The 27,235-nt window shown below is 39.2% G+C and overlaps 2 protein-coding genes and 1 long non-coding RNA gene across 9 annotated transcripts; 2 read left to right on the top strand and 1 right to left on the bottom strand.

The window, feature by feature from the left end:
• Window positions 1-87: 87 nt before the first annotated feature.
• Window positions 88-7,434, top strand: si:ch73-206d17.1 (tyrosine-protein kinase STYK1). 2 transcript variants are annotated; one of them, XM_035941580.2, is made up of 10 exons: window positions 88-955; window positions 1,064-1,196; window positions 2,067-2,210; window positions 2,372-2,572; window positions 2,665-2,846; window positions 2,930-3,013; window positions 3,222-3,439; window positions 3,607-3,647; window positions 3,857-3,953; window positions 5,755-7,434. In XM_035941580.2, exons 2-10 carry the CDS (start codon window positions 1,154-1,156, stop codon window positions 5,924-5,926), a joined length of 1,182 nt encoding a protein of 393 aa, XP_035797473.2. In that variant the 5' UTR covers window positions 88-955; window positions 1,064-1,153; the 3' UTR covers window positions 5,927-7,434. The 2 variants fall into 2 exon arrangements, with proteins under 2 accessions (XP_035797473.2, XP_023152084.1); XM_023296316.3 differs by lacking the exon at window positions 88-955 and having other exon boundaries at window positions 966-1,196.
• On the bottom strand, window positions 6,067-16,373 carry tmem269 (transmembrane protein 269). 6 transcript variants are annotated; one of them, XM_023295432.3, is made up of 8 exons: window positions 16,306-16,322; window positions 15,198-15,249; window positions 14,141-14,188; window positions 11,044-11,191; window positions 10,697-10,794; window positions 9,461-9,604; window positions 9,166-9,366; window positions 6,067-8,169 (listed from the first exon to the last, which is right to left on the bottom strand). In XM_023295432.3, the coding sequence occupies exons 4-8, from the start codon at window positions 11,082-11,084 to the stop codon at window positions 8,060-8,062; spliced, it is 594 nt and encodes a 197-aa protein (XP_023151200.1). In that variant the 5' UTR covers window positions 11,085-11,191; window positions 14,141-14,188; window positions 15,198-15,249; window positions 16,306-16,322; the 3' UTR covers window positions 6,067-8,059. The 6 variants fall into 6 exon arrangements, with proteins under 6 accessions (XP_023151200.1, XP_023151202.1, XP_023151198.1 ...); XM_023295434.3 differs by lacking the exon at window positions 16,306-16,322 and adding an exon at window positions 16,116-16,299; XM_023295430.3 differs by lacking the exon at window positions 14,141-14,188 and having other exon boundaries at window positions 16,306-16,373.
• Window positions 16,374-23,677: 7,304 nt separating this feature from the next.
• Window positions 23,678-27,121, top strand: LOC111562748 (uncharacterized). Its single transcript, XR_008602434.1, has 4 exons — window positions 23,678-24,188; window positions 24,469-24,620; window positions 25,180-25,473; window positions 25,668-27,121. It is a non-coding gene; the product is annotated as an uncharacterized LOC111562748 (long non-coding RNA).
• The last annotated feature ends 114 nt before the right edge of the window (window positions 27,122-27,235 follow it).

The raw sequence follows: 27,235 nt of genomic DNA, 5'->3' as shown, positions 1-27,235 counted from the left end.
GGGCGGTACCAAAGGGCACATACTGAACCAATGATGAATGGCATGAGGCGGGCGTTGCATGAGTGGGAAGCGTTGGATTTTGTTTCCATGGTGTGTTAGCAAGGCGGAGCTCCCGCACTGGGACGCACATTTTCACGTGGGAACTGCTTATTGTACGTTCCGGATAGTTGCCGTGCGCTGTGTGGCCTGCGGTTGGAGCCGGTCTTCATGTGTGACAGTGTGATACAGTTACTAAATGTTCCTTGAGCTTTATGATGGAGTTGTAGGTCTCTGAGCTGCATCTGGAGACCTGGAGGTGGAGAGGTTGATTGTTGGGCGATACTTGTTTGGCTTGTTGATATTTTGCGCAATTCTGCCCTCTTGTGGTTGTAACAGTCAGAGGCTGGCACCATATTCCAAACACCCACCATCTGCACTGAAACCACTGCACAACAATTCATTTTACTTTAAGATCCACTCACACACCATCCGCCAGCATCTGTGCTTCCACACTCGTTTTTGTTCATTTGTTTTAATGATTCTTAATAATTTACATATATTTTTTACACATTGCTCCTATGTGCTGCTTCTTTTTCAAAGAAAAGGTTTGTTCTTATATCTAAAGAGGAAATAAATTCTCACACAACACAAAGAAAATAAAAAGATTTAATATTTGCACATTAATCACAGTTGAGTCACTTACAGTAACTGTTGTGGCAGCAGTAGGTGTGAGCGTGACTCATGTTAATGTTATCATTTCTGCTCCTTTTGTTAATAATTAACAGTCAGTCAACTTTCCAGCTCATCTCTTCGGTCAGCGCCCTCGCAGGCAGTCGGACAGCCCATTTTGTGAAAGCTGCTGATAACAAGCATGTTATTGTGATTTTTCAGCGCCCGTCTGTTGTTGGTTTTTTTTTTCTTTTATTATATGGCTGTAAACATGTGTTCGCTCGAACACTAGTGCCTCTGGTGTCAGGTAGGAAAGGTTTACAGTGAATTGTAGCAATTAGGCTTTATGCCATGTTTGTCATATTTGTTTTTCAAAAATCTTATGTCACTTCATAGTTAGCTTTACTTCACACAGGGATAAATTTCTCTGGTGGCAACTTTTGAATTTCTTCTGTCGATATGGTCTGCAATTTCTCCCATATGTGAGAAATGCCAGCTGCTCCTCATGGACGTGGACTGTAGCAATGATACCTCACCATCTGTGTGCTGTAAGTTTAGATATGACACTTCTTGTACAGTTGGAAGTTTGATTTTTTTTTTGTTTATATACATGATATCTGTTATGTTTTTTTCATGTACAGCTTACCACAGAAATGAATTCACCTCTTTGCAATGTCACCTAAATGTCAAATGATTCTGTTCGAACTCAATGCAACAATAGTAGCCCACCTTTCATTATTAAGATAAAAATCTTAAACTTTTTAAATACATCATGTGTGTACCTTTTTTTAAAAAGATGGATTAAATCGTCATCATGGAGGATACCACATTTTTGGAGAGATGTTCTGACTTTTTCAGAGATATTTCTGTCCGCTTTTCTTTGCTGGAGGGGTTATATTGCTCCATCTCTGTTTAAAAATACCTCTAAGGTGTTCTATTAGATTGAAGTAAGGCAGCATACTTAGTCAGGTCATGGTGTTCACTTTTCCCTTCTTTAGAAACTTGTGTGATTTGGCAAGTGTACTTTAGATCGTTATCATGCTGGAATATTTCTTTTCTGCCAAGCTTCTGTTGACTGGGAGTGTAAGCCAATAGTTTAGTACATCCACAGACATTAATGGTACCATCACAAAATTCATAAAAGTGCATACATATAATCTCCCCAGCACATTTTGCAGCTCCATATGATTATACTCCCACCTCTGTGTTTCACTGTCAGAACTATGCATTCACAGTAGTCGAACTGACCAGGTTCACACCAGACTTACTAAATCCCATCTAAGTTGAACAAATTCAGCTTGGTCTCATCTGGCCAAATAATCTGCTCCCAGTATTCAATATGTTTCTTTTAACGGTCCTTTGCAAAGTTTAAACAGTGAAATATCCTCAACCTGTTTCTTCTTTCACTTGTTTTGTAGCTGAAGAAGCATCTGGTCCACTTGCTGTCATTATCATCCCCTCTCTGTTGGCTCTGAGCACAGTTTTAGTCGTGACTCTGATTTTCTGCAGTCTCTATACAAACAAACAAAGAAGACAGAGGACCACAGGTCATTTGACAAACGGTATGAGCTGCAGTAACTGTATATCCTCGTTATGAAACACTGAGAAAAACTCTAAAAATCAAATGTCGGTCTATTTCAGTGCCTGGAAGTAATACCAAGTGTTTATGTAGTTAATAAACCTGCATATGCTTTTGGGTATTGATTTATTTATTTTTTGACAGGCCAGCAGAGCGTATCCCTGACTGCAGATTCTGTAAGCACTTCAAATGTCCAGGCAGCTTTGTGTCCCTGGGAAATCCCTGAAGAGTGTGTTCTTGAGAGTCTAGAGTTTTGGCAGACAGGTCGCTATGGCCCTATCTGTAAAGGTTTGCTTAAGAATAGAGATGGAGCCTCATCTGCTGTGGTGGTTAAGTCCCTCCGAGGTAAACCCTGAATCTGTCATAAAGCCAGCGTCCTCCTGAGCGATAAGGTTACCGACGTTGTCTATTTATTATTCTGATTTAAATCCACACAGATGGTCCCAACCAGCCTGAAGCTAAGGAGTTTGTGCAGTGGGTCTTCTTCCACGCCACGGTGTGTAAACATGAGAACGTGGTGCAGATGTTGTACTGTCAGACCAAGCGTCCACCTATGTACCTGGTCTTAGATGCCTACAACCCAGGGAACCTCCTTCACTTCCTCTGGACACTCAGAAATGTAGGCTCTACACAGCTCTAATCTAAACATTCTCTTTAATCACACATGCAGTCTCCAATTTCTACATTTATTCTAAACTCCAGACAAATTCAAGCATAGCAGATCCATTGCAAAACTTCTCCGAGAGGTCAGTGTTTCTGGTGGCAAAGCAGGTTGCTGCTGGTCTGGTGAGTCACTTTTTTCGACCAATTATTTCCAGCAAACAATGAGACTAAAATGAATTCATTTTAGATGTCATGTTCCACTGCAGGTGTCATCCTGGTACTCTGCAGGTCATAATACATTTGCCATTTTCTCCTATTGTCTGTCTTGAATTTTGAAGACCTGTTGTAGCAAAAGATTGATGTGTTTGGCTGTAATTGGCTCCTCCCTCAGGATTACCTGATGTCTGAGCACAGGCTGGTGCATGGCAATGTTGCTGCCAGGAACATCTTAATTGGCCCAGGTCTCTCAGCCCGAGTGTGTGGGCTGGGTGTGGCATTTAGAGCACGCGAAATGGATTCAGCAATTAGGAAGAGAGCAACAGAGGTGCCTCTGAAATGGCAAGCTCCAGAGAGGATTATAATGCAGCTCAGTATCGACAGGAGCGACGTGTAAGGGCAAAGTTATGGCTAAGAAAACAAAACACACACACACACACACACAAATACGGAGAAAATGTTATTTTTTTAATTTATGTTTTTCTCTTTTTGCTCTTGTACATCTATTTCATCTTACAAAAACCCTTCCTTTATGAGTCAAAACATCTTCTCTTCCTTAGGTGGTCATTTGGAATCTTACTCTATGAGCTGATTACCTTAGGTAAAATACCATGTCCTCTCATCTGTCAACAAAGTTATTAAAAACACAACAACAACACCAAAAACATATGTCGCAATTGTATTGTTCCTTTTTAGGTTATCTTCTTTTAAATGGATTCATTTCCACAATGCAACCATCAATTGAATAATTTTACCATAAGAGTCACATTTATTTCTGCTTTTCTTTAATGCTTTTGGATTTTATTTCAGGCTCTCCCCCATATCCTGAGCTGGAGCCTCTGTCAGTGCTTCCAAAGCTACAGGCATCTTATCGAATGAAGAGACCAGAGAACTGTGGGGGACCTCTGTAAGTATAATTTACTTACAAGCAAACAACAGGCCTGCATGACAGGGACTTATAGGCAGATATGTGTAGTTTACTTATTGTATGCAGATATGTATGGTGTAATAATAGTCAAAAGTCCATTAAAAATCATGACGGCGCATTTCTATTTAACCAGTGTTTAGTTGTTTAGCTCCAACGTTTAAGAAATAGGAATTTACTTGACAAGATTAACACCACAATCTTCTTTGCCCATTAGAAATGAAGCTACAGCCAGCAACTGCAAGCAGCTTAGTACAAAGATAGGAAACATGAGGAAACAGAAAACTGCCTCTGTCCAAAAGCAACAAAATGTAACTACCAGCACCTCTAAAGCTTAATAACGCATTACATCTTATTTATTTGAACCATACAAAAAACTGAAGTGTAAAAGCCTTAAAGGTGCTAGTAGTTAGATGATGTTGCTTTTTTGAGCACATTTAGGTTAGCTGTTTCTCATTGCTTTCAGTCTTTGTGCTGAGCTTTCTAGTTTCATGCAGTACCTATAAAAAGCATTTACCCCACTTGAGAGTTTTCCCTTTTATTGCTTTTTATCAATAAATCATGGTCAATTTCATTTGGCTTTATTTATAAGAATTTACCATAAGAACCTTTCGTGTTAATAGGCAAACAGGTTTCTACAAAGTAATATCAATTAATTGAATTACAAAAAGAGCATACGTCTTGGAGTACAATTAAATCCATCTTTAGAAATGTACGGAATATGATGCCAGAGAGAGATTAGTGAAAGAGACTGACAAGAGGCCTATGACCCCTCTGGAGGAATCACAAACTTCAGCAGCTGAGTTAGGAAAGATTTTCTATGCATAAACTGTTGCCTGTTCTTCATCAGTCAAAGCTCTATGGGTAAGTAGCAAAGAGAAACCCACAGTTGAAAAACGCTCATCATAAATCTCGACTAGAGTTCACCAGAAGGAATGTAGGAGACTCTAAAGTCAACTAGAAGAAGGTTCTTTGGTCTGATGAGACGTCAGAGGAGATGATATGTTTGCACAAAACACACTACACATCATCACAAACAGAAATGCCCACTGTGAAGCATGGTGGTGGCAGCATCATGATGTAAGACAGAACCTGGGCGTTTTTTAGAGGTAGAAAGTATAATGAATGCAGTAGTACAGTGCAGGGAAAACCTGAGGGACAGCCTGATGCAGTCTGCAAGAGAACTCCAACCTGGGAGAAGAGTTGTTTTAAAGCAAAACAACGATTCAAAGTATACAGCCAAAGCTACACAGGAATGGTTTAAAGACAACAAGAAAAATATTGTGGGAATCGTCCGATCAGAGCCCAGTCCTCAATCCAACTGAGAATTTGCTGGTGGACCTAAAAATGGTTGTTTACCCACATCTTTTACAAAGAAGAGTGGGATAAGTTTGCAGTGCCCAGATATGAAAGTGAAACTTATCCACACAGGCTCAATGGTGTAATTGTGGCCATAGATGCATCTATTAAATGATGACTTCAGGGGTGTTTATACTTATGCAGTCACTTTATTATACGTTTTATATTCGTTGACATTACTTTTAGGAATCTTTTCAGTTTGACACAAGTCTCTTTTTTTTGTAAATTCTTGTCAAAAAAAAGTTCAAAAGTAATAAAAAATGGGAAACTTCTAAGGCAATGAATACTTTCTATAGGCACTGTACAATACAAAACCCTGTCAGTAGGACTGATCTGCTCGTCAAAAAAAAGGAAATAAGCATTGAAGTGTTGAACTATTCTTTTTACACACAGATATGTTCTAAATTTCTCTGTATGTGTTTAGGTATGACCTGATGAAGTACTGCTGGATGTGGAGTTTCAAAGAGCGGCCGGCATTTTCAGCCATCATAAAGCTTTTGGAGTCCTCACTTCACCTTGCTGCTACAAACCCTGTTTGTGTTCCTGAGGTCATTGACGTATTTGAATACAACAGAAAGGCAGGGCTGCTCTCATAGAGTCATGTAATAGCTTAATATGTCTGCAACATTCAATAAGAATACATAAAGTGCAATTGTTTCTTCATTTGCAGTACAACATCCAATGTATCATATAATTGGTACATTTGTAGCTATCCATCATGTAAAAAGTGACCAAGTCATTTTATTATTACCTCTTTATTGTCAAAATGTACAGACTTAAAAGCACAGATCTTACTGTTCATTAAGATCTTTCCCACTTTTTCCCAGTATTGGGCAAGCACATTTTTTGTATCTATAATGCTCTTGGCAGGCATACATTACTGTGAGTTTACAATTTGAAAACCAAAACACCCACACAGGAAATCTGAATTTACTACTGACTGTACTAGAGTAGATTTGTGTTCAGCCCGTCCATGCACTTTACATTGTAGATTTTCTTCACGGCACCTGTTATCATAAACCATGTCAAGAACCACAGTGAGTTCAAATCAGTACGGAATCAGAAAATATGACATTGGTATGTTGTTGTTGTTGTTGTTGTTTTTTTAAAACAGAGGTCTTAAATGAAGAAATTCTGCTGCACCTTGTCAGAATACTCACACAAGGCAGACTCATAAATAACTCAAAAATGGCTATGACTATGAATTATAGCTTTCAGAAGATTCAAATCATTGAAATCACTCATCTGAAATTACCTTCATACCCTGTTTCTGACACCTCTGAGTACAAGCTCAAGGATGATGTTTGTTAAAGGGTAATCATTGATGAGAATTTAAGTATGGGGTGTTGATAGCTTTAAGGGCTGAATACTGACACATTTACTGTCATTCTGTACTATTATCTACTTTAGGCTTCTGAGCAGATCGGTATGAAACTATATAATTTCCCCATTTCTCACTCACAATGCAGAGACACAAATACCCATTGTGAAACACAAGTGATGTCAAAAACAAGTCTGTGCTATAAAGAACTGCTCTACAAAAAGCAACTTCCCTTAGACTTAATACTGGCCGAGTGACGCCCTTATTCTATCCTTCCTTAACCTCTGTTGGTTTTAAGTTTCTGCTGCCCTGTGCTTGTGACTATAGTGCTACTTCAAATATATCACCTTTAAGGTGAGGCAGAATCTGTGGCAAGGTGACATTTTTACCCACTAGATGGCAGGAAATGCAGGCTTTACAGTCTCTATGCCTCTTGAAGGGTAAATTCACTCACCTTCGGGAGGCAGAAAACTACTGTTGCAGAGTTATTTTTGAGATGCACCTTCTGTTCATGTTGCATTTTGTGTTTCCCTTCAGTTACTGATGCCACCACCGGTTTTCTGACAAGTGACTGAAAACACCTGTGGTGACATTTGACTCTAGTCTGAGGAATACTGTGAAATGCGACAGGGATCCAGTGTGGATTTACTTACTATTTGAACTGTAACACCTCTTAAAACAGAGGCAAACACACACAAAATAAAACCATACATAGAAGAAATATGGAAATCTAACATGTCATTGTGGACAGACACAACTTAATAAAAACCTATTGGCCTCTAATTTACAAAAGCCGGGGTTGTGGTCATTTCATTTTCCAATTTAACCTGTTTAAAAACATTGATGACAGAAACTTCATGGCAAAAGTTATCTGTCACTGGATTTAAGGTCCCTACATAACAGAAAAGCCTGACCTGAACTTCATGAGAGGAAATATCCCAAAATCTGTGCTGTTATTTCCTTTGAAATCATTTATTTTTATATGATCCTGTGAGAAAATGATGTGCCCTGCTGCCACATATTTGCCATCACTGATGAAAGACTGGATTAATGCTGCAGAAGGGAGATTAAACTGGAGGCAAACCAGATAAATATTCTGACTTTAGCACAAGCCACACGCCCCCTACGTTCAGTTAAAATGCAACAAATACAGCAGAGAGCATGAAGGTTAATCGGCACCAGTTACAGTAAAATGTCCTCCTCATCCCAACTCTCTTCAGTCCGGGTTCTGTCTTAAAGGTGTCACATCAAAACAAAGGTTAAATAGAGCAAGTGTTCGCCTGTGATGTATGGGCTTGTTTAGCTCCATGGCTGGAGGGAGCAGCAGCAGTCTGAAGGCCTCAGTTCACCCATACGGGCCCGAGGTAAAAACCTATTTGTGAGTTTTGGATAATGCCAGCTCCCCTTTTTACACTTTACTGCTCCAAAGGGATGTTGGGAACAAAATGTAGGAGACAGACCACAGCAGGTAGTAAACACATGCAGGGGGGAAGAAAGAGCAGAATACCATGATGACTCCTGAAAATTACAAAAACACAGAAAAGGAAAAAATTAAAACAGAATGAAAGTCTTATTAAAATTGTATTGCAATCTACCCAATTAACTTAAAACAGCAAATGTCAACCTGCTGGTAACACTAATGAAAAAAATCAGGGATTACAAAAGTCTTTGGGATTCATCATGTGGAAGGTCAGTAGGAATGTACAAGGTAAAATACATCAAGCAGATACTGAGATACAGTACCTATAAATGGCATTTAACCCTTTTGGAGTCATGGTAAATTAATTCAGGCTTTACAAAAAGACTCATTCATGTCAATGTAAAAACAGGTAAAAATATTCAAAAACCCAGGTGATCTCAATTTCAATAATTCTGTAACTTCTTGCTCCAATTTGCTGTAACTGTGTTGAATTAGGTGAATCATTAAGCTTTCCATCTTTTACTTTTTACAACTGACATTACTTGTGGAAATATGTTATTACTTCAATGTAAAATACTTTTGTAAATTCTTGTAAAGAAAAACAAACTAAACTGACCATGATTCAAAGTTGAAAATGTATAAAAGGAATAAATTTCTAAAGGAGGTGAATACTTTTAGAGGCATTGTAATACACTGGATATGAGGAAACTTTGCCCTAAATAATGGACTAACCAAATGATACTGTCATATTTACCACATAAAAAAGAAAGACTCATTACCTGTTATAAGACCTGTCATTTGTTATTCATATGTTTTCTTTATTGGGAAAGTTTTAGGGTTGGTAGAGAACTTTTGTTATTTTTGGGCATTGCTCAACTCTGAAATTGAATGAATTGCTTTACTGAACTTTTGATTTATACTGTGCAGCTGACCTTTCTAGGAGTGGTTAGACTGGGGAGTCACACAGCATGTTATGTCCAGATTTCCCTTAGACTTGGGGACGTAGCACATCGAAGTCAAATTTTAGCAGCACAGATGATATTACAAAAGATAACATGTGGTTTATACTGATTTTTCAAAAGTGATTTTATTACCTCCAGCATAGACTACTTTTTTCCAGGCCTGGGACTCCAGCACTCTGTCATGGGGATAGAAGTTCTGACTGATCATGAAGAGGATCATGGCCACTGCGATGACCCGCAACACGACCATGTTTCCCCCTGACAGCAAGGAAGCGCTGGCCAGGATGGCTGACGAGTAGATGCAGGGCAGGCCACGGTACATGAAGGGGATCCCTGTGGGTTGACAAAAATACAATTAAATTCACATGTGTGGGTGAAATGAAAGGAAAATGAAAAGGGCGGTAGACAATTACATTTTAGAACTCACCGCTTGAGAAGAAACAAAGGCGGACGAACACAGACAGAACATAACACATGCACAGGATGTTGTCCAGCAGGTCAGATGTCCTCAGAAGCAACGATGTGGCAATCCCAAAGGTGGTGAAGTCAGCAAAGTCATCCAGCTTTGCACCTGAACATCAAAAGGGAAGGCATGAATCAGGACTTCATGGCTGACACCTGTGCTAAATAAGGCTACTATTGCATTACTTTCATTCCAACAGTAGCTTAGTCAAGTGTTAACATTCTTTATAGCCACTTTAGATACTTCATTATCCCCCCCAGTATGTGTTGACATGTGACAGCGTTGTGGCGCACGTATCTGCAAAACTCTCAAAGTGGAAATTTCAGTGTCAGCCCAACAGGCAGACATTCCCAAAACAACATTCTGCACTGCCTTGTCTCTTTATCCCTCAGGAGCACATGGCATGTTTTCAGCAGATGAGGACGAGGTGATTCAGGGCACGGCTCGAATGAACGAGGTGGAATTCCACAGCCCAGGGTCAACAATTTTAGCAATTTCAGATATGCACAGAACCCAAAGCAACGGGATAAAACAGACAATTGGAGCGTGATCCTGTGGAATTAGGCTGCTTAATCAGAAAGTGATTGTTCATTTGACAAAATACGTTGGAGGGGCACAACAACACTCACCTGCAAAGTCATGCAGAAAAAGCCCATCGAGACACAAAGCCCCCTGAAATGTGGCACCAACAATGTATTGTGATGCACCTGGGAGCTATTTTGGGCTCCTGAGAAAATGCGCACTGGAAGCAATATCAAAGCTATTTCTACATCCTGATTTACTACATATGGAATAGTGAACTTTATAAAGCAGTGGTATGTGTTTAAATTACAGCGTAATTGCACTGGGTGTTACTAGGTGACAACAAAGGGGATGTGATGCAATTTACACTTTACCCTGAAACCTGAAACTAGCAAGTATATGACTCTATGAGTCTTCAGAATATGGAAGGAACGTAAAGACACTAATCTAACAAAGCTCACATTGCACTATGTAAAATATGCATGATTATTCCCTTGGAAACTCTGTAAGACTAACCAGTTTTTCAATTGCACAGTTTTCTTTTACTGGCTCCCTTTGTTAATGACTTTGTGCGGCCAAATTAGAAAGTCCTGACAAAGGCCCTTGCAGCAAGCCCTGCCAACACCCCGGCTAAAGTTTATCTTTGGTAAGAGCTATTGACCACAACATTCCACTTACCCAGTGCAGAGCAGGCATCGAGTCGCCTGGCAACTGCTCCATCTGCCAAATCCAGCAGGTAGCCAATCAGAACGAGCCAACATGCAGCATGATGGTGCCTGAACAAAACGGCTGAGTGTTAGATTGAGCTATTTGATGACAGCAACCCATTTCACGGAGAAAGTTTGTACCAAAAAGGCTTAAACTAGTGCTGGTCAGATTTGTTGTAAATAAAGTCAAAAAACTGACTTTGTCTCAATGAGAATTTTATGAGTTTGGCTTGGGATTTTTACTTGGATTAGCCCCTCCGGTAAAGACAGAAACTTATGTTGACCCTGGAGGTCAAAACAGAACAAAGAAATACTCACCCATTTAGGCTGCTGAGAATGGAGGCCATGCCCATGACCATGTTGGCAACCGACAGAGCATTTGCTGCATTTTTACGTGCAAACTCCTTGATCTGAAGTCCTGTGGACTGATCACTCAGAAAGAGCTTGTTGGTACACTGGAAGACACCTGAGACCAAACAGCAATAGCAGTTACTAGTTGTTTGCGTGAGGTCAATAACCTCTGCTCTGGTTTATGAAAAACAGCTAGACCTCTGCTATGATTGGATGACCACACCAGCTGACCTTTAAATGCATGTGTCTGAATGGGAATAGTTTATTATTTATACCTCAGTCCGATTTAAAATTCAGCTGAAATAAAAGGAGAGATACGTAAAAATTCTGAAAATATAATATAATAATACAGTACAATATTAATCTACACTGAATCCCATACTGGGCATTTTTCTTGCATTTAAAGCAAAATATCACTCCAAAATTGACTCCTCCGTCTTATGTAAAAGAAATATCACTTACCAAGACGTATGTTTATTGGATGGAGACCAACCTTACGATATGTTCATCCATTTTCAGATCACTAAAATGCATTTGTTACTGTACATTCATTCAGTCAGGTGTGTGCAGCCTACAGCATGCATCATTACCCACTATTATATTGTCAGTTATATCTATGTAATGGTCACATTATACATGCTTTAGCATTCTTTAAAAAAAAAAAAAAAAAAAACGGCCACAGTGACATGCAATCAATTTCAATATTAACAAAAATAAGTAAATACAACCTGAACAATGATGCATGTGAAGTGTTAGCGCTCAAATGTGATCTTACAAGAGGTCATATACACACAGACACTGGTGTGGGGAACAAGCTGTGAACACTTAGGGGACTAGCACATACACCACTGGCTACAGTGACAGTGAGTCACACCTACTGCATTGACACATACCAGACGTGAGATCAATTAGCCTGTTAACTCTGATCGAACATAATGACCTGAAACGAGGACAATGCAGCAGCTTTCACATAGCTAACTGTTCAAATCTATGAATACCACTGCAGCCCAGGCTTTAATGTAGACTGTGGCACGGAGATAAATCTACAACCTCACCTGGTCTACTTGCTTTTATAGCACACAGTTTGTTTTCAAATACTACATTGAGTATTCTCATCAATATATATTATAGGGAATTACAGAAAAGAGTATATAACTCCATCCTGATTACATCTACTTTTGTGTATATCTCATACTAAACAGACAAACTAAATTTAACATTAAATAAAGGCAACCCGAGTAACCATGAAACACAAGATGTAAATGATAATTGCATGTATTGGAGCAAAAAGCATCATAATTGATATAATTAAAATACTGTCCAATAATATACAGTCTTCATGTAGTGTTACAATTCTAATCAATATTAACTGTAAATGTAGTTGCTTGTGAATTATGACATTTTGCAGACATATACCATAAAAAACACTGAGTCTTCAATATATATGATCAAGAACTGAGATTTACAAGCTGTTGAACATTTAAAAATGCATATACCTAACACAATCAAGGATGAATGATAAAGCAACTTATATTTATTCAAAGGCAATAATGCGTGACCAAATTGTGACCTAATAAATTTGTTTTACAAAACAAGTAAAAGCAATTTCACTAAATGTACAGTATCGGGAAAAGAGGGAGGACAAAAGGCCTATCTTAAAGTCATCAGTGTAATGTTGGTAATAATATTTTGCCTCCAAAAGTCAGTCAGGTTTGATTTTTAACTGTATTTTGTAAAACAAAAAAAAAACATAAACAACAACAAAAGCAGTACACTACTGTAAGAATTTGGCTGTATTTTTGTAGCATTTTCAACAGAGTTGAGATCACTGTCTTGCTACATTCCAGTTATGCTCAATTCCCTCAATTATAGTAAATCACCTCATTTCTGAGGCCACAAAGTACCCACACAACATTATACTGCCACCTCCATGCTTGAGCAAGATGTATAATGTTCTCTTTGTGGAACTCTGCATTTGATCTGCACTGAATATAACAGGAAGCCTGTCCTCCACACAATAAGTTTCAACTCATCTGTCCATCAAACATTCTCCTAAAAAGTTTGAGCATCATCAAGATGCTCAGAAGACCATTAAAGTTATTGTGGGTTAGTAGTCTTGTTCATGTCACCACTCTCCGATTGATGCATTTTTGTTCTGATATTGGAGTCTGGAATACCTAAAATACCTTCACTGAGGTGAGATAGGCTCTTGGATATTTTCCCTGAATCTTTTATGACTTTCTAGATGAATTATTGCCATGCTTTTGGATTATTTTGGGAAGTGGGGCTACTTAAATGAACATTCACTGTTGGCCCAAGTCTTCTCCATCTGTAGATAATGACTCTCACGCTCTCAGTTTCTTTTGATTTCGGCATAATTTTCTACTGGTGGAACCTTCTAGCTAAGCTCATGCTTCTGGATAAAGTGAAAGTGATGATTTGATTGAACAGATCTGGCAGTATTTACAGGTGTTTCTAGTTTGACTACAACCAGCTGGTAGTATAGTTTGGTAGTTTTTTGGGTTTAGTAGCTAAGTTAATGAACAATATTTTCCACAGACCTAGTTAGATAACAATATTTTAACAATTATCATTTAGAACTTGCATTTGTGTTTACTCAAATTTCCTTTGCTCTAAGTTACATTATGTTTGATTATCTGGCCCCATTTAGTATGACTCACTAAAATACAAGAAATCACAGCACTGTATCTTTGCTTAAACATATATTAGTAAAAGTTGTACTTGAGGCTTGATTTTTTATTTTTTGTGAGAAAAATATTTATAGTATGAACAATAGCAAAAGCTACATTTAATATCTTAGTCAGCAAGATGAAATGACTGCTGATGCTGCCTCCCTCCTGCCAACAGCTTCTCCAACAAATGTGTGAAGTTTTATAATCAATTCATTCAAAGAAATCTTTGTTTTCTATCAGCCTCCTCCTTTTGAGAACTTATTCTTTTGTCTCAAGTCATAGTGTTGTCTAAAACAGTATGCATCGATAATGGCCTGCAAAATTTAAATATCTTTAAATGTTGCAGTAGCAACCCTTTAAGTGTTTTTCACCCTGAACTTCCTGTGATTCCAAAGCCAGGCGAGTTCAAGAGACTTCATCTGAAAGAAAACAGCGTATGAGACACAGCAGAAAGCCAACAACAACTTGCACTTTTACTTGAAGGCATGCGTTTTACTTTTCATGTTGGACTTCAACAAAAGTTACAGCCTGGCATTTGAATTGTGAAAACACAGCACTTGAATGCAGGCGGTGTTCTGAATTTTATTTCAAAAATCACATCAAGTGCGTCACATGAAAAATCAAGATTATGAACTTCAATCACTGTAAAAAAAAAAAAAAAAAAAAAAAAAAAAAAACATTAGAGCCACACATGCAGCCGCATGTGTCTAAAAGTCTGTGTTGTTCTTACAGTCAAGTTTTACTGCGACAATTTAATGCACCATCTTGGTCACTAATGAAAAGCCAGATCCTGACACACTGTCAGTTTCGAGCAGGTCTCTATTTTGGGATTGCTGCCTAATGAGTGCAAAGCATGATGGGAAGGCCCGTGTTATGTAATACCCTGCTATGTTACCTGGTAACAACTAAGAAGACTAGATGAAAAACAAAGAAAACTCACAAACTCCCAATTCACAACATGGCTTATCTGAATTTACTGGGACATTTAAACTATTTACATTTTAGTTCGAACTGTGTCATGGAATCATGAAAATTACAATATATTTTTACAATAATGCGCAACAGTTATAGGAGGTTTAATGCTCTGTAATGTGTTATCTATAGTCAAACTGCACATACTCAATTCAGTAAACTCTAAAGTGTAAAGTGATGATGAACAAATTCTCTTAGAACTTTCAACTTCAATATTTGCATATCATAACTGGATAATATGTTTGCAGTGCCTTAAATACATGTGCTTTCTATTATTTATTTTATAAATGCAAATATTTATTGCATTGTATTCTGTCCAGGCATCTCTCCAAACTACATCAGTGGCTGTCTAAATGTCCAATTTGATCCAAGTAGACCTCAGCTTTAAAATCTGGTACCAGTGCTTGTGTAGGTGTAAAGAATTCCAGATTATGGGATCGATAAAGAAACACCTACCAGAGGAGGAAGTCAGGAGGATCATGATTGTCTCTGGGAACCAGCACAAAAGCTGAAGGAAAAAAACAGAAATATTCAGTTTGCATTATCTACAACAGTGTACTCTAGCTACACATTTAAATCATTTAAGGCCTAAAAGATCCATTAAAACTATATGAAAATGTTCTACATAATTATGCACAAATCTTGCTTAATAAGATTTTAAGTAATCAGTTTTGACAACCATATGGATACACATTAGGCTTAAAGCTGCTGTTGGGAGTCGTAAATATGTGAGGATATGATTCTAAAAGTTGCATAACGTTAAAAAAAAAAAAAAAAACACTTCTGACTTTTTGGTTGGTTTAACAGCTGAACTGTCTCGCCTGTCTCGCTATGCCCGATCAGCTGTTTGACATTTTGGTGCAAGTCCTGCGCGTAATTACGCATTTTGCCTTACTTTTCTGTTTGTCATAAATCGCTAGCGTGCTGGGGGGACAAACTCCATTATACAACTCTGTAAGTAGCACAATTGAACCACGTTTTTTAAGTTCATTTCAATTTTATCACAAACCTTGCCTCTACTTGACTTGCTACCTCTACCTTCTACAGCTGCCCAGTGGGGGACCGAATGCGCAGCGCTCTATCCTCAGCACCAGTTCTCTATACGTTTGTACAGCGCCACACATCCATCTACATAAATGCATCCTCAGAAGCAGGACAATAACGATAACAATAAAAATAATAAAGAGGCTGAACAAGCAGGTGAATATTTGTCACTGTCTAACAGTCCAGCATCTTCATAGAGAGGTAGGAGCAAGAGGCGCAACTGCGTCACAACCAAATGATCCAGAAAGCGCAAAGTGGGCCGATTCTGCGCTCTAAAATATTTATCCAGCGTTGATATGAAGATGCCAAACGTAGAGCTTCTCATCTTACCTGACAGGAGCTCCACAGATAATTGAGTCTACACAGATCAGAGGATGGAGACGTCTAAAACGCGCACGTACAGACCGGACCTCACTGTCTTTCCTTTTTGTTTTTTTTAAACGCAAAGTTCTGTTTGAACTGATGACTGACTTGCGTGTCTCCGCTGTCAGAGTGATAAACACAACATATGACCGGTTACCTGTCAGCTTCACAGCCGCACTTTGAGCGCGTCCTTTTAAAGAGCAACATAAACCTGCTGGAATATTCCACAGGATGTGACGCCGCCGCTGCTTCTAGTTTTTTCTAAAATTGATGATACAGTTGGTCGGTTCTGTGAAGGACTACTGAGACACAAAGCACAAGGATGTTTGTGGACTGAAGGAGTTCTAGCACCAGAAAGTCCAATGCCTTATTAAATGAAACCATCTCTATTTTTTATGCGTAGTAACAAGCTGTAGTAGTTTTGAGAGGCTAAAGTTCTTATTTGAATGTTTTTTAGTTCAGTAAGACAGTAAACATCACTGACGTTCCTGTTAAATATGATTGTATTGTATAAGAATGTAAACAACAACAACAAAGGAAAATCAATATTTTTTTTAAAAAGTGGAAAAGTAAAAATAAGAGCAAATATCTGTAAAATTATGTCATTCTTAGCTTATTTAAATACAGTAAAACAGTGTAATTTTATGGTTAGATGATGTAAAAGAATGAATTATAAGAGAAAACGTAGACCTTTAATGAGAACATTTATTTTAACAGTGTGTTTACCAGATAAAATTCCAACGACTCAGTTGAAATACTTATGTGAACCATTAAGGATAAAGTGAGTACTGACTGAAAATTTGCATTCTGAACAATTTATGAAATCATTTCAGCTCCTAACACAAAGCATGATGTAACATTCTGACCAACAAATTTATCCTCTGTGGGTTTTCGTGGGTTGTGGGGGAAGATTTCCATTTAGTTTCATTAAAAAAGTTGTAGTTTCATGATTTATTTTACCTACTAAATTATTTCACTTAAGCATCCTTCAGACATGAACATGTTATAAAGATGAATGTCCCTCATTTTTGCGAATGAGAACAAAAGCTGTCAACATCAAACAGCACAAAAACATCTAAGCAATATAGAAAACTTTGGTTATTGTCTTTGCTAGAGTAGTGACGTCAGGGGCTAAAATTTGTATTATTTTAGTGTTTAGAATAACAATCATTTGGACACTAGAGCATCACTGTCAAATATGATTGTATTATTGTATGAGATGGTAATATTGTTGCTGTGTTCAGAGCCTTTAAGTCAAAGTGTCAACACAATAATGTTAAACATTCAATTACAGGTAAAACTTCTGTGCACAGAATCCTACATAAAAGTATGTAAGTATTGGCAGCAAAATGTAGGAAAATATTAAAGTAAAAGTACTGGTTTGGACCCTTAGGCTTGGAGCCCCCCCTATAAGCTGCACCCCAGCCCCAGCGCCCCCCAGCGCGGCGCCTACCACCCGCAACCCACCCCCACCCCAACCTCACCCCAACCCCACCAAAACCACCCCATAAGTACACTACAAAACGTAAGAGGGAAGTTATTGAATTGTATTACTAATAGAGTCAAACCAAGAGTTGCACTATGACGAGGAGGAGAGAGTTTATGGCTGCAGTAAATTTGGTAACACTACAATGCATGAGTTAATTTATTGACTTTTTTTAACTAAAAAAAAAAAATCCTTAAAATTATGGAAAAATTTTTTATATCAAACCAAGAGTTGTAGTATGACCAGCAGGAGTCAGTTGCTGGCTGCAGTAAATTTGTTGAATATTTGTGTCTCTTCGCTGTTTGCAGCGGTTTTGCATTTTGCATACGGTCCCTGTTCACTCGTCGCACAGCCGGCTGCTCATAGACACCAATGTTATTTCTGCAGCTTGAAAGACAGCTACTTTTGATTTACCTGGGCTTGTAGTACATTGTCTATCTAACAACGATGGAAAAGAGGCATCGTTCATGTTTAGACAACGTATATTTAATGAGTTATTGATGCCGGAAATCCGAATTTGTGAATATCTTTCCGACTTTACCGAACTGTTTTGTTTCCTTCACGCTGTCATTTGTGAGCATTTCACCACAAATAACATAATTCTGTCTTGTCCTTTAATAAAACCAAATTTAAGGTAACTCTCGAGGTATAGCCGGAGTTTTTAGGTCCTGATGAATCTTCACCCGTTTTGCGTTTTTTCAGACACCGTTTCCGTCAGTAATTTTCTAACTGCACACAAACTAATGAATCGGGATGAACTAGAAGCCAACCTGAAGAAAGACCAAATAAATGTGTTTTAAAAATGTTTTATAGATAGACTTGTGACGTCACAGTGAGTCTGTTACTCTGATTTTATCCAGAATGTAAAAATCTATTTTTTATAACATCACAGCCTCAGAGCAGACAAAGCTTCACGCCCCCTCTCAGATCTCTGGCGCCCCCCTGAGGGGGCGCAGACCCCAGGTTGGGAACCACTGAGTTAAACCACAAAAATGTTTGTCTTTTAATAACTTAATTATAAACTTTTAGTTTATGAAAAAATATTTTTGTTTTTAAGAAACATCAAAATGACACCATTTATCAGACCCAGAAATTATGAAAACAGAATGAATCTATGGATTTTCAACTTTTTGAAGGTCCTTGAACTACTTATGCTTTTATGTGCCATACAGTGGGAAAACTGAACTAAATCTAGGCCTTAAATTATCAAAATCACTTTATTTTCTTTATGTTCCATTTTAAAATGGTATTAATTTTATAAATTTTAAATTATACACATGTATATGTCTATTCATTGATTCAACTGTCAACCAAAATTTATTTGAATTGAAAATAATTATCTATTGTCACATATTGCTGTTTGACAAATGCGATTCATTTTGATTAATTAATTACAAAGCCTGTAATTAATTAGACTAATTTTTTTAATCGCGCCCCACCACTAAAAAAAATACCAGGTTCATCATCTATTTAGTGATGGTTCTTTATCTGTCAAAATATATGTCTAACATAAAGCTGATACGTTGACACTGACAAATGTAGAATCTTCAAACAAAAAACAAAAGAAAAGCTAGTCAACTTGACAGAAAGTTGACATGTAGAAAAAGTCAGTTTTACATGAAATATAACAACCTTTTTGTTGCCTTAATGCCATTTTTCTCTTCCTGTACTTTCACCACAAATTCCCCAAAAACAGTTTTTTAAAAAATGAACAAATTTCCCTGGCCTTTGGACAGCGTTTTGTTTTCAGGTTTGCTAATGTGAATGGATTCACAGTACAAAAGATTTCCTGTAGTGAGCATATATTTTCCCACAATCCTTTGCTATATAAAGTAATTTACTGTTTAAACAGTAATGATAAAAAGAAAAAAACCCTGTAAAAACAGAAAGGATGGTGAGGTTTTCAACTTGCAGCAGTGCCTGACTCACTTAAAAAGTGTCCAAAAATATACTGTTCACACTGGATCCAATAACCAACAACCACATAACAAAATAATTGTAAATATTTGGCTACACTGAGAAAGAAAATTGAATGAAAGACCACAATCTGGAAGATTATGGGGAAATTCCCAAGTTCCTGCTTCAGACACACACACATGTAGAAATTCTTGGAAACATTACTTTGACTAGTTTCCCTGTGCGCTAAAGTTTTGAGTAATCAGGTTTAATGTTACAGTAAGATTCTTCTTTACATCCAACTTTATACAAAGAGAAATACAAGACAATGCATTTACTGTCCAATACAATGAATTAAAAGTTGTGGTGCAGATCAGCTGTGTGCAAGTAGGATACAGTATGTACACATTAAATGAAAAAACAATGACATTGTTGGAACAACAAGCTGTTGTCCACCATATGAACCCTGTTGAGTACTAAAAACTACCTTCTGAGCTTTAGTTCTGTTTAAATCAGAACCACCAGTGTTTGAACAACAACAACCAGAATGTAGTGCAGTGGTGCATTTACTGAGAGAAACAAACAAAAGTAGAATTAAGGGCAAATTATATTTATTTACTGATAATGACTGATAATAGATTTTTTGTTGTTTTATTTTAATTTGGTTTTATTTTTTTGTTATCTTTTTGTTTTTGGGAGGCAATTTAGAGAGTCCAATTAATCAATTTAGATAGATAGATAGATAGATAAGATAGAGAGAGGAATCAGGGTGGAGAAGTTGGAGAAGGGCTTACTGATCCACACAAGATGTATTTGTGGAAAGCCTTTGTAACTCTTCTCTTGATGCGTTTCCACAAGCTCTTCTTCTTTGTCTTGACCTCAGTTCTAGTGTCGGCCTCTGAGCTCTGCTCCGATGATGTCGAGGAGAGAGTTGGATGAAGGACTTCATCCTTGATGTGGCTTCTTTTAATGGAAATGTCCTCAATCTGACCGCCTGCTCCTGGACAGCACTCACCCATTGTACCAGCCTCAGAAGGAGTTTGATGTAGAACTTCTGTGTGGGTTATTTTGACGTCAGCATCTCCTGTGGGGATCATTTCGATGCCAGAGATTTTAGGTAGGCCGGTATCCACAGAGTTTTTGGGTGATGTAACAGCCACGGGTGTAGTTGGTAATTGGACACTTAAGTCTTCAGATTCCTGGCACGATGTGTGAACTGGATGTTGGAAGTTCAAGTTGACATGTTCCTCCAATGAAACAGCAGCCCGGGAGGGAACTGAATGTCGGAGGTGAAAGTGTACATGTTCCTGCAGCGACATAGCAGCCCGGAAAGGAACTGGATGCTGGACGTTGAAACTTCCATGTTGTTGGTTGTCTATGTGTGTTAATTGAGTCCCAGCATCTCTTGATGGGCTCTGAGGGATGCTGGCAGCAAAAAATTCATGGTCCAGAACCTGTTGAGCTGTGATCCGGTTGGACGCATCAAGGTTCAGCATGCTTTTGATCAAGCTAATGAACATCTTCTGATCCCTGGGGTGCTCAGCGTCTTGCTTCATGTTTTGCTCAATTTCATCCAGAGATTTGAGCATAACACTCCTGGTCTCGGACGCACGGAACCCGCGTTCACGATAAATATCCTTTGGAGTCTTGAATCTCCAGCGTGAGCTGCTGTTGTCTTGAGGATAGAAATAATCACTAGTGTACAACCCATTATCCAGGAGGTCATCCGGTGGCTGGCCTTGGGTTTCTACGATATATCTGACCATATCGTAATGCGAATTGCCCGGGTACATACAGCACCCCATGGCCAGCTCTGCCATCACTAGACCCAGAGCCCACATATCAACGGACTCATCGAAGGGTACTCCCAGTAACATTTCTGGTGCACGGTAAACGCGCGTCCCCACAAATTCACCTTGGTGTAGCGCTGACACTGGACGTGCTAGGCCAAAGTCAATAAGTTTGACTTTCAATGGTTGATGACTGCGGTCAACAACCATGATGTTATCAGGTTTTAAGTCCATGTGTGTGATACCAATGGAGTGCAGGCTGGCGAGAGCTGTGGCCAGCTGATGTAATATCGGCTTCAGCTCTCCAATGGTAAAGAATCTGTCCTGCTCCTTCATGTAACCGCGGAGACTCATATCAAGTAGCTCAAAGGTGATGCAGATATTTTCTTTGTCAAAGAAAAATCCGTCCCATTGGACGATGTTGCAGATGTCATGATCCAGACACTGCATCCGCTTCAGTACGGCAATTTCATAGATGGCTTGTTGCAGAACGCCTTCCTCGCCCTTGTTCACTTTGACTGCAACTGACTTTTGGGTCTCTGTATTGCGACATTTTGCCACAACACCAAAGGCTCCTTCACCAAGAATGTCTTCTACCACGTGGCAACTGCCAAGCGTGTTTCCTTTTCTAATACTGAGGTTCTTTGCCATGGTATTCCAAAGGATTGTTGATAGCTGAATTTACCGAAGAATCTTTCTCTCTGTGCTGGTGTTTTCAAACGACTGTTCCTCTCAAAGTGTGGTTAGATTATCTGAATGCAGACATTTATACACTTTTGAGCGTGGCGTCATCAATGATGTCATAATATTTCACGGGCTGTGATTGATTGTGACCTCACGTTCTATGCACAAGCTCCGCGCAGATTCCACCAACGGCCGAAAAGTTTAAAAAACAACACAGGGCTTCAAAAGACAACACTGCACAGGGTGTATGCCCAATAAGTGTGAAGTATAATGTAAAATAATTTTAATAAAATAATTATTCGCTTATTGACTTTGATAAGCGGCCAGTGGTTCATGTGGCTTACCGGTAAGGTCGTTGTCCCGCCTCGGACTGTTTCGGTCCGTGCGCCCGTTGAAAGTCACAGCTACACAGGTAGTGAAACGTTGTTGTGCTGGTCATGGCGGCAGTTGGCATTTCTGCCTGAGTCTAGAGAGATCTGACGCCGTTTCTCCGCTAGTAGTTGACATTTTGCGCCGACACTTTGGTGAGTTCAGTACAAGCGTGAGGCAGCTAGCCGTTATGCTAAACTGTAGTATTGTTTACCGAGTTGACTTGTGCTGAGTACATTAGCAAGCTAGCAGCGTTAGCCGAACGGTTAATCCACGTTTACTCGTGCTAATTGCGTTAGCCGACTAACAGACTGTTCTGAGTTGATAAAAATGCGAGACACACGTTCTGTATACTGGTGTATTTGTAAGACTGTTTTATATTCAGTGTAATGTGAATGTTGTGTTGGTAAACGCTGCTCATGAGATAATATTAGTGCCTTATATGATTAGCAACACATTGTATTAGCTCCATGAAACTAATAGATTAGATGCTGGTTTGTCATGGATGGTTTGTGTTTTAATCCCCTTTCCTCATAAGCAGTTGTACAACTGAATTACAACTGACCAGTATGCTAATTTCTTTTTAGCTTCATTCTGTGGTCATTAATGTTGACAGGTTCGCTCGAAGCTTAAATGTAGTTTGACTCTGAAAATCTCGAAACACAGGATTTTTCTTCAGGCCTTCCAGAGAGTCCTAGAAGATTTGAGAACTTTGTATTTATCAGATGGTGAACCTCAACCCATAGGGAATTGAAACCCACACAGTTCTGTGGTCAGGATTTTCACATGCCCAACTGCTAACAGATCAACCAGGTGGTTGAGAACAGTGACATTTACAAACCTATTTATGTCTTTTTGCTGAATGTATCCTCTGGGTTTCATTGGGTTGTTAAGCTATCAAACCCCAGGTATTTTTGCAAAAAGTTTTGTGGCATGTCCATCATCTTTGGTATCCATCTTCTTGGCTAGTGCTGTATTTAAGATCTTCTCATAGTTGTTATTGTTACTGAACCCAATTTCACGAACTTCATGAAACCAGTGGCATGGGATGGTGCTCCACTATCGGCCTCTGATTGGGAGAGGAAGCAATAACTTGAGTTAAGTGAGTGGGGAGGTGCTGAATATTTTATGTGGGAGGACAGAGAAAACACAATGCCTCAGTTGTCATGATTTGTGGTAAGACATTTGTTGGATGTTTAAGGGGTAGCTCGTTCCACAAAAGTTAAGGTGTGCCTTTTTAACAGCTGTATGTCTCTGGATATTGCAGTATGGCCACACAACTTTTATGGGGGGGTTTGATTTCTTGTTGTGTGTGAGATGTCGGTATAGCAGGTATGCAGGAATGTATTGCAGGTGAACATTTTTTTAATCATTCATTTAATCGTTAATTTTGTATCTCTTGTTTGTGCTTTTCACAGTGACTGTTCAGATTTGTTTGCTGTAGTTAGCCTGCCCGGCCTTGCAGGGCCTGTAGATGAAAAGATCTGAGGGTGTGCCTTGTGAGAGTGGACTAACTCCTTTTATTCTTGTTTATTTATAGGCCTCCCTCAGGTCCCCCTCATCCCACCTCCCTTGCAATAGACCACAGCAGCAGTTAAATTAAGGCCCAAGAGGCAGACATCCTGCAGCAGACTGAAAAGGCAGAAAACCAGTTGCATGAATGAAATGAGAACATGAAGACTGTTCCCTAAAAAAAATTGAAAGTTCTCAGCTGACCGTGTGTCAGGCAATGACAGAAATGTCAAGATGAGGGTGAGGCAGAGGACAAGGACGCAGGAAAGGTGGTCCTGCCTGCATCTACAGTCTGATCATCAGGTGTGTATGACTCTGACTTCTCCCTCTCGGCCTTTTCTTTCCTCAGTTGTTGTTGAGGAACGCACAACAGCTTAATAACTCATTTTACTCATCAGGCAAGAAAAGACTGGCAGAGCCATGAAGTCATAAAAGTTGTTTTCCACCACTATGGCTAACGCAGTGGCTGCCTGAGCTGGTTAAAGCGACAACAATACAGCTAAATGATCACCATTCACTCACATGAAATTTTAGCTCGCACACTCGCAACAAGTGGTCGCATGTGTGATCATTTTGATTGCAGTCTTCAGCCCTATCTGTGCTGCCAGTGTGGACATTGATGCAAAGACTTCAGGCTCAGAAGATGACAGACCGTCTATCCAGCCATCACACCAAGAGCTGAAGGGGTGAAAGCAGAGGCCACTTGTGGACCAGCCTATAAAGACATCACATTGGGTGAGTCACAGTCAAACTGATGACAGTGTGATGTTTGCTATTGATTACAGTGAAGCCAAGGTTAATGTGTATAAAAATGAAGTTCTTACATTTACTAAGTATGTCATCATGACTCACGTCATTTGCACACATACAATGCATACATGGAGCCAACTTTATGACTACAGATACTTCTCACTGCACAGCACATGTTTCAGTAGGCCCACATGAACATTTTGACGAAGCCTGGAAGAAAACATACTTAAGAAGTAAGACTTGAATACATTTCTGCCATTTTTTTGAAATTAACATCTCCTCGTGTCAAAGATCTGTAATGTTACATATATGTCACGCAAAAATGAAATCTAATTCATTTGTGTGTTACTATTTTGTGTATCTTGTGCTCCATATCAAGAGGCGTCATCCATCCATTAGCTGTTCCTGTTTTATCTCATAGAGGGCTGCAGGAGCTGGAGGACACCAGTCCATCACAGAGCTACACAAAGAAAGACAACCATTCATGCTCACACTCACACATTTAGAATTGTAGATTTACCTTCCATGCATGTTTGGATTGCAGGAAGAAGTTGGAGCATCTGCAGAGAACCCACCCAGGTCCAGAGAGAACATGAACTCCACACAGACAGAACCAGCAGGTTGGTGCTGTTAGCTGGTTGGTGCTGTTAGCTGACTGTGCTAATCGCTGCATCTGTGTCCATTTTTTTTCTTATAGGACGAAGAAACAGTGAGAGGAACCCCAGGATGATCAAAAATGGAAGAATTATGCCAAGATGAGACGACAAAAAGCCCCAAACAGAAAAAGAAGAGTCAGACCAAGGAAAAGAAAGAAGAACTGCTTTGACTAATTCCAAAGGTAACCTTTCTGAATTGCAACGTCTCCATAGACACTGTTAAAGTTGTGGAAAAAAAATCTATGTTCAGGCAAACTGTGTGACATCCTGATATCTTGAGTTATTACTCCAAATAAAAAGGTGGCTTTAAACAGTCTTCTGCATCATTTCGTTGTCTATTTGTTAACACTTGTAATAATTGTGTGTTTCACCTCAGCACAAACAGCTGGTGGAGAGGCTCTGCTACATTCCAGACGTCCCTCCTACTACCAATGCTTTCCAGTTCTTCCTGGGGGATCCCGAGGCATTCACAGGCCAGACAAGATATATAATGCCTCCTGTTTTGAGTCTACTCCGTGGTCTCCTCCAAGACGGACGTGCTTGGAAAACTTCCAAAGGAAGTCTCCCAGAAGGCACCCAAATCAGAAGTCCAAATCACCTCAAATGGCTCCTTTCGACGAAAAGGAGAAGTGACTCTACTCCAAGCTTCCTCTGGATGTCCAAGCTTTTCACCCTGTCTCTAAGACTGAGCCCCACAGAGTAAACTTGTTTCGACCGCTCATGCTTGCAGTCTCATTCTTTCGGTCACTACCCAGAGGTCATGACCAGTAGTGAGTGTTGGAATGTAGATGGACTGGTAAATTGCTTGGTGAAGCAACTCCCCCACAAACCTGCAAGGAGCATTCCACTGGTTTCCAGCAGAGAACCATGGCCTCGGACTGGGAGGTGCTGACTCGCTACCCAGTCGCTTTACACTCTACTGCAAACTGCTCCAGTGCATGCTAATAGTCATGGTCTGATGAAGCCAACAGTACCACGTCATCTGCAAAAAGCAGAAATGTGATTATGAGGTCCCCAAATCAGACACTCTCCTCCAGGCCTGGAGTGGCTAATCGGGAGGACCGGGACAATTCCCGGTGGGCTGGTCTGATGTTTGGGCCATGAGGGCAGGTGTTCACTCATGGCACTGGGTTGATCATTATGTCCCAGGGCCTCCTCTGCCTCCACTGGCAACTCTTCTCTTTTTTTTTCTGCTTTTTCTTTTTTTTGCAGACGCACCCCGACGTAACACGTTCGTGCACACGGTCAGTGGTGTTTGAAAGATGGAAATAGAAAGAGCAAGGGTGGCACAGAGACGGCAAGAATTAAAAAGAGGAAAGCTCTGGAAACAGACACAGCCAGATGTGCTGACATTAGAAACTTTGTCACTAAAACAAGCTCGTGGTTTGAAACGAGGACGATGAAACGGTTACAGCAAGATGTAGAACTTTGCAAACCGTTAATTATCAAGTCAGTGAATTGTGTGGCATTGTGGCATCTAACATAACGTTATTTAATTTAAAGAATAGTATGATGCTGGGAAACTTTGTCTTATGAACACTTATTTGCTTGATATTTGATATTGTGATGTATTGTAAAGAATAGTGTTGGAGATTTGCCCTTTAACTCATGTTCTCATATTTGTGAAATGTAAGTTGTCATGGAAGTGTTTCCTTGCAGAGGAAAAAGATTATGGTGTTGTTAGAAAGTGCAACACTTTTTATTTTATTTTTAAAATTTAATATTTAATATATTGACTTTAATTTCATTTTTAAGGTTTGGATAGCTGTGAACAATTATTTGAACAGATTATAGATTCTGATATTGTTGTAAAGAATAATGTTGGAGATGTGCACTCATGTTGAAATAAATCCACATTGTGAAGCAACCCTCACTTACACTGAATTGGAAATATTTGAGAAAAATACACTGAATTACAAGGCTTTACAGAACAGAGTGCTATTG

The sequence above is a fragment of the Amphiprion ocellaris genome, chromosome 8, assembly GCF_022539595.1.
Source record: "Amphiprion ocellaris isolate individual 3 ecotype Okinawa chromosome 8, ASM2253959v1, whole genome shotgun sequence".
Classification (NCBI taxonomy): Eukaryota; Metazoa; Chordata; class Actinopteri; family Pomacentridae; genus Amphiprion; species Amphiprion ocellaris.
This window is presented reverse-complemented; position numbering and strand designations above follow the sequence as displayed.